General features: G+C 39.3%; 1 protein-coding gene across 1 annotated transcript in view; it reads left to right on the top strand.

Annotated features, from left to right (window-relative positions):
- The window catches only part of LYPLA1 (lysophospholipase 1), a 30195-nt gene that overhangs the window by 13657 nt on the left and 8498 nt on the right, over positions 1-8040 (top strand). Inside the window, exons 3-6 of the mRNA XM_007952212.2 lie at positions 2585-2650; positions 3549-3596; positions 6680-6750; positions 6975-7048. Coding sequence (XP_007950403.1) covers positions 2585-2650; positions 3549-3596; positions 6680-6750; positions 6975-7048 — 259 coding nt within the window. The remainder of the gene's footprint in view (positions 1-2584; positions 2651-3548; positions 3597-6679; positions 6751-6974; positions 7049-8040) is intronic.

The following is an 8040-nucleotide window of genomic DNA, read 5'->3' as shown; positions in this document are numbered from 1 at the left end:
TAGCATCAGAACTCTAAGCACCTGAGAGAAAGTGGGCACTTCCCAGAACATTGTTTTGTGCCACTCCCAACAGAAATACTCCAGGTGGACACCTTCAGCAATCAGGAGCTCCTCAGTTGCTCATAGCAATTCCCACCTTGTAGTTTACAAAGACTTATGGGTAGAAAAGCCACACAAAGTAATTTTCTACACTGCACCCACTCTTCCTTCCGAGGAGTAGCTGGTGGGTTTGATTCCTCCAGCCTTCTGGTTAGCCGTCAGATACCTCAGGGGGATTTATAGCACATTCACAAAATGGATGGTAATTACATCAAATTACAAAATGGAAGACAACCATACAGTATTAGGAATCATGTCCTAGCCAAGTTGACACATATTTGGGGGTACACAGTTCATCCAGTATTCAAGATTAGAGCATTCTTATGAAATCTTTCATAAGCCAAAATGACATAAAGCTAAAAAGCAATTAATTTACATGGACAATTTTTGAGCATTCCCAGACCCCAAAAATAACCTATCAAATCATGGAATTACAAGTAAAAACTAAAATAACACGTAAGATACAGTGTTCACAGACATAGTTCAAAGCTATGGTGGCTTGATGCAGAGATGCTGAATATAGGTCCAGGGAAAGAGCTTGGCAATTCCACTCTTTCTGTTCAGGGTGTGCACTGCTTCTTTAATGTCTTGCTGAGAAACAAATGCCAAAGACTAGTTTTGCTTTTTGCCTTTTTTTCATGAAAGCAGAAATCCTCTTTGGATTTCTTTCAGTTAGCAAAAATGGGTAATGATGTAGGTCTTTCATAAAAGTGAAGTAGCATAAAGAATTTTCAAAAAGCAAGGGATACCTATATCTATATTTGGTGCATCCTGTGGAGACAAATGAAAGAGAGCACAGTGCTTTTCAGAAATTGTAAGAGATCACCTTTGTGCATATGTTGTTGTTAGGTGCCATAGAGTAGGCTCCAACTTGTAGCTACTCTGTACAACAGAAGGAAACACTGCCCATCCTGTGCTATTCTCAAAATTCTTGTGTTGCTTAAGCCCATCATTGTAGCCACTGTGTCAGTCCATCTTCTTGAGGGTCTTCCCCTTGTTCACTCACCCCCATTCTCCAGGGAATGATCCCTCTGACAACAGGGCTAAAGTACATGAGATAAAATCTGGCCATTCTTGCTTCCAAAAAGCATTTGTTCATTCTTGGGATTTGTTCATACTTCTGGCAGTCCATGGTATTTTCAATATTCTTCACTAACACCACAATTCAAAGGCATCAGCTTTTCTTTGGTCTTCTTATTCATTGTTTAGCTTTTCCATGTATATGAGGCAGTTGAAGATATCATGGCTTGTGTTAGGCGCACTTCAGTCTTAGAAGTGACGTATTTGCTCCTTAATGCTGTAAAGAAGTCTTTTGCAGCAATTTGCCCAGTGCGATATGACTTCAGATTTCTTGATTGCTGCTTCCATGGGTATTGATTGTGGATCCAAGTAAAATGAAATCCCTGACTACTTCAATCTTTTCTCCATTTATCATGATATTGCTTATTGGTCCAGTTGTAAGGATCTTTGTTTTCTTTATGTTGAGGTGTAATCCATACTGAAGACTGTAATCTTTGATCTTCATTGTTGTTGTTGTTGTTGATATGTGCCATCGAGTCGGACCCGACTCACAGCAACCCCTCCTTGGGTTTCCAAGGCAGTATCACTACGGAAGTAGATTGCCCCATCTTCCTTCCGAAGAGTGGCTGGTGGGTTTGAACCGCCAGCCTTCTGGTTATAAGTCAAGTACCTTAGGCACTATGCTACCAGAGCGCCCTCTTTACTTTCAGCAAGCAAGGTTGTGTTATGTGCTTATCATTGTTTGTTAATAAGTCTTCCTCCAATCCTGATGTCACTTTCTTCTTCATATAGTCCAGCTTTCTGGATTATTTGCTCAGCATACAGATTGATTAAGTATGGTGAAAGGATACAACCCTGACACACACACACACACACCCTTCCTTATTTTAAATCATATAGTATCTTCTTGTTCTTTATGCATGTTGTTGTTGTTGTTGTTATGTGCCGTCGAGTCAGCCCTGACTCATAGCGACCCCTCCTTGGGTTTCCGAGGCAGTATCACTACGGAAGTAGGATTGCCCAACCTTCCTTCCGAGGAGTGGCTGGTGGGTTTGAACCACCAGCCGTCTGGTTAGCAGTCAAGTGCCTTAGCCACTATGCACAATTGGGTTATTTCTGTTGTTGTTATTTGCCATTGAGTCGGACCGACTCAGAGCAACCCCTCCTTGGGTTTCCGAAGCAGTATCACTACGGAAGTAGATTGCCCAACCTTCCTTCTGAGGAGTGGCTGGTGGGTTTGAACCACCAGCCGTCTGGTTAGCAGTCAAGTGCCTTAGCCCACTACGCTACCAGCACTCCTGGGTTATTTCTAGGTGGTGATTAACATTTTAATGGTATTTATGGTGCACAGTGTAAAAATATGTTTACAGTTAACCCTTTGACTTTTTATAGTTCTATTCTGTTACTAATGTACTGGAATTTAAAATAGTATGTAATAACATTATTCAAATAATCTCTCCATCAGGCATGGATGGGCAGAAGCCTTCGCAGGTATCAGAAGTTCTCACATCAAATATATCTGCCCACATGCGTAAGTATTTTAAATCTTCAAGCTTTTCTCTCAAAATCAGAAGAGGAATACTTTTGATAGCTTTAAAATTTTATAGCTTTACTTTTCAGGAAAAGCATCTGAAGCTAGTTTTTTTTTTTATTTTTTAACTATTTGGTATAAGTATAAAGAATAGAAGAATTATTTTAAAGCTAAGATTTAAAAATAAATAGTCTCTTGGTTGAATTGTTTGTTTTTGTTTTGTCTTTTTTTTTTTTTATTATTGAGAAATTTAAAATATTGCTCTCTTGGAGGTCAGTTTTATTTATAGCCAGAAATTTAAAAAATAAATAAATATGTGTAAAGTGAAGAGAGTTTACCTTTGAGATTTTATTACAAGTCTTTATATGTTGAAAACACTTCTAAATTTTACTGATAAGAGGCAATATGATATATTACGGAGAAAACAGAGGCTTTAGAGTCAGACTTCCATGCAAATCTGTATCTCCCTTACTTATTTAGACATTCTTAACAAGAACTACAAAGTAAGCAAAAATGTAATCTGTGCTTACTGGAATCGATGCTATTGTGTCTGTACAATAAACTAACCATTCATGCCCTTTGCTCAAGACTCATTTAGTACATTTCCAACAGCCTTAACTACTGATTTCCTTCCTCATGTCTTGAGAAGGGAAAATGATTTCATTGACCAAGCTTGGTCCTTCAGAGCAGCTGCTCCGGCTCACCACACATCACGGGGCCTCGAGAATAGAATTGTACAGGTGTAGGTGCAATGAAGCAGCTCAAGGGATTCACGTGTTAAAATTGTAGCGTACCATTTGTATGGGCCTCAGTGATGATATATTTTTAACTGATAGCATTTATCAGATTTTATGCTTTGTTATGTTCTTATTTTGCTCGTTCTTTCTTTCTCACGTAGGCCAGTTATGCCTGTTACATTAAATATGAGCATGTCTATGCCTTCTTGGTAAGTAAGAATTTCTTTACTCAGGAAGAACTTTTCATTTACATTACCTAATCTTTTATCAAAAGTGCTTATGTGTGCAGCAGTTTTTAATTGGCTATTTTTAAATTGTGTAGTTACATAGTTAATCTTATATTTAACATTTTATTTAATTATTTAAGTTTTTATATTTTATATTCAGGGTTAACTTTTTAAGGGACTGCACAAACGAGAAGGGAAACAGGATAGAATGAGTGAATAGAAATAATTTTAGGAAAGTGCATCTTATTGCTTGATAAACATGTATTGATTTCAGTAACCAAACATTGGCAGACACTCTGATTAAGCCACAAACAACCTCATCACCCTTCCAACTTTTGGCCTTCCTGGGAAGCTAGCTAATTTTAAAGGAAGCCACTTCCCTTTTTACCCTCTGAAGATTGTATGGTCAGGAAGTAGAATTGGTTGCTTGTTCCTCTGGGTCACTTCCAGGCTGCAATTCTGCTGCTCTGTGCTTTGAAGCTCCTGCCACCAGGTAGATCTTTTCAGAGAATGGTGACTCTGACCTGGATTTATGTCTTTCTTTCCTGCCACCATTTTCTCTCTTAGAAAACTGCAAGATCCAGTATAAATGACCCATTCAGATCTTGACTGGTTTGTTACTTCCTTGACCTCTTCTCTTCCCCAGTGATTTTCTTTTACGCACCTTGAGTCATCCACAGTTATTTCCTGGACCTTGTCATCTGGAACTGTCTCATCTTGGAAGCCATCTGACTCAGAGCTGACACTTAAGCACAATTGTCTGTCCTTTGATCAGGCCTTTCTGTTTCTACACTGTTCTTGGACATCATCTGGACTTCCAGTGGGTTGTCCTCTTGTCCCTTCTGCTTTCCCATCTGTCTCTGACTCACCTCTGTAAGTTCCTACTCACCATGGCTTTAGTTCCTTCATCTTCCCTATCTGGCAAAATTATCATCCCAGAACCAAATTTTCTACCTGATGTTACTGGAGAGCATAATGCAAGCATGTAACCTGATAGAGAAGTAGAAAGGGCCAGTGGAATGCTTCTTCAATTCATGATGAAAAGTTTTGCAGAATGTGGATGGGGAGATCATTATAAATACCTGTGATTAGTAGGTGTGAAATAATGAATGCAAGAGTAGCATGTTAAGGAAAAGTAACTAGTCCATTGGATTGATTGAACATTTGATAAAAGAGGAAAATGAATAGCTGGATTTTATTGCAAATTTTTCAGGATTGTGGGTTAAGATTCCTGCTTAGGTATAAGATTGGACTAGAAAATTACTGAAGCTGTTCTCACCCTAAAGTTATATATGGCTTTGTGACTTTTAACATTAAAATCTGTTTAGTTGGGGTGAAAGGAACATATGGAATGTCAGATTCTTGGATATGAACTTTGTGGCCTCTCTGTAAACATTTGAGTTTTGTGTTCTAGGTAATATCTCTGGCTAGCCCTTTTTATTCAAACTACTCTGAGCTTAGAATTCCTGGATGGTGCAAATGGTTAAGCACTTGGCTGCTAACCAAACAGTTAGAAGTTCAAATCTACCCACAGGCACCTTGGAAGAAAGTCTTGGTCACTTACTTCTGAAAAATCAGCCATTGAAAAACCCTAAGCAGCATAGTTCTCCTTTGACACATGTGGGGTTGCCATGGGTTATAGTCAACTTGATGGCAACTGGTTATCCCCACCTTAGTTTGGGTTCTCTAGAGGAGCAAAACCAGTGAAGTGTATAGTGTATATAGATATATATATAACAAGAAATTTACTTCAAGGAAATGGCTCGTGCAGTTGTGAGGGCTGGCAAATCTGTGGGTTAGGCTACAATTTAGTCTTCTGCTATCCCACATGGTTGTTGGGGTTGGTGAATACAAAATCTGCAGGTCACATGGCAGGCTGGAGGCTTCTGTAGGCTTATGTTCTAATAATTGGAGGTCAGGTGATGAAAAGAGTGCAGGGTCAAGACAAAGAGTGAGCTTTGCCAGAACATCCATCTGTATACTGGAATCAGGCCACACTTCCAAGGAAACTCCTCTTTCAACTGTTCAGCTGCTCACATCAGATCAGAAAATGGAAGATGGTTATACAGTATCTACCAAACCACTGAGAATCATAACCTAGCCAACCAAGTTGACACATAACATTAACCATCACACCACTTGTGTGTCAGTTTGTTGTGGTGGTGGCTTTTATGTTGCTGTGATGCTGGAAGCTGTCACCTGTATTTCAAATGCCAGAAGGGTCATCCATACTGGATGGGTTTCAGCAGAGCTTCCAGACTAAGACAGACTACAAAGATAGGCCTGGCATCTGCTTCTGAAAATTAGCCGATGAAAACCCTATGGACCACAACTGTATAGTGTCTGATATAGTGCTGGAAGATGAGCCCCCTAGGTTGGAAAGCACTCGAAATACACAGTGGCCACAATTATGGACTTACACATACCAATGATCATGAAGAAGGTGCAGGGCTGCAGGCAACATTTTATTCTGTTGTACGTAGGGTCGCCCTGATTCAGAACCTACTTGATGGCAACTAATAAAAGTACCAACAAGAAGACTGAGGGCTGAGCTTAGTCAGGATCATAGAAAAAAAAGGGGGGGGGGATCAGGTTTGCTGGTCTGATAGAGCCTGGTGGAACCCCTGAGACTATGTCCCTTAGCTGCCCTTCAGGTGTGGAATTGAATCCACTCCCATGGCTTCCAGCCAAACAAAAGACAGGTATATGAGCTGAACATTTACATTAGGTAGATACACTCCTTGGAGTGAACAATCATGGGAGAATAGAAGGGCTGTGTATGCAGAAGGAGATAGCTCGGGGCAGGAGTATGTGGGAAGGAAGGACACAGGGAAGAGGTGGCTATGGGGAAGAAGCGGGAGGAGAGCTGCTGCATTGTGGAGGATGACAGTCAATATCATAAACAGCATATGTGAACTGCTGTATGGAAGATGAATTTGTTCTGTAGGCTTTCACCCAAATCACAATAAAATTTAAAAAAAAAAGACTGAATTCAGTAAAACATTTCAAAAGATTTTTTTTTTAGAATCGTGTGATTCTTTTTAAGACTTTGCATTATTTTGCAGGTTTGATATTATTGGGCTTTCACCAGATTCACAGGAGGATGAACATGGAATCAAACAAGCAGCAGAAAATGGTAAGTTCAGAAACGTGATAACCAACAAAGCATTCATAAATGTTTTTAGTAGATTCAGAAGTTTAATATTGATAGTGATTAAAAATTAGAATGTATTTTCATTCCCTCATTTTTACCCTCAATATACTCCATGCTTTTCTATTATTAATTTTTAACTATTGTCTTTAAAGTATTGTATCAGTGGGCTTTGAAAGTATTGGCAGTTAATTTTTATGTTATTTTAGTGAAAGCATTGATAGATCAAGAGGTGAAGAACGGAATTCCTTCTAACAGAATTATTCTGGGAGGATTTTCTCAGGTAAGTCGAAATTTGGGTGATATGTCAGTACTATTAATACATTACCTAGAAGCCTGTGGTTCAATCCTTTTGCTGTGAGATGTTATAGACTCTTGATTGATATGCTTACCTTTAATACTGGTGATGCAATGGTTAAGTCCAGGGCTGCCAGCTGAAAAGTTGGTAGTTTGAACGAACCTACAGCAGCCCCACAGGACGTAAGACCTGGCGACTTACTCCCACAAAGATTTTGTAGTTAGGTATTGTCAAGTCAGTTCTGACTCATGTACCATGCGTACAACAGAACAAAACACTGCCCTGTTTTGTTCTGTGCCATCCTTACAGTCATTGCTGTATTTGAGCCCATTATTGTAGCCCCTGTGTCAATCCATCTCATTGAGGGTCTTCCTGTTTTTCACCATCTACCAAGCATAGTGTCCTCCAGGGGCTATATCCGCCTGATAACGTGTCCAAAATGTAAAAGATGAGGCCTACCATCCTCACTTCTAAGGAACATTCTGGCTGTACTTCTTCCAAGACAGATGTGTTTGTTCTTCTTACAGTCCATGGTATATTGAATATTCTTCACTAACACCATAGTACAAAGGCATCAATTCTTCAGTCTTCCTTATTCATTGTCTAGCTTTCATGTACATATGAGGCAATTGAAAATACTGTGGCTTGGATCAGGAGCACCTTAGTCCTCAAGATGACATCTTTGCTTTTTAGTATTTCAGAGGGGTCTTTTGCAGCAGATTTTCCCAGGGCAGTACATTTTCTGATTTCTTGAGTGCTGTTCCATGGGCATTCATTGCATATCCAAGTAAAATGAAATCCTTGACAACTTCTAAAAAGATTACAGCCTAAGAAATCATATAGGGCATTTCTACTCTGTCCTGTAGGGTCACTATGAGTTGGAACTTGATGGCATACAACAACAATGCTGAATTAAATTTGAATGGACAAAATAATTTCTACTTCATACCCTTTTATTTTTCTGTTTTTTTTTTTTT

Source organism: Orycteropus afer, unplaced genomic scaffold (genome assembly GCF_000298275.1).
Source record: "Orycteropus afer afer isolate SDZICR_OR568_19922 unplaced genomic scaffold, OryAfe1.0 scaffold00329, whole genome shotgun sequence".
NCBI lineage: Eukaryota > Metazoa > Chordata > Mammalia > Tubulidentata > Orycteropodidae > Orycteropus > Orycteropus afer.
Note: the sequence above shows the minus strand (reverse complement) of the source record. Positions and strands in the feature narration are given on the sequence as shown.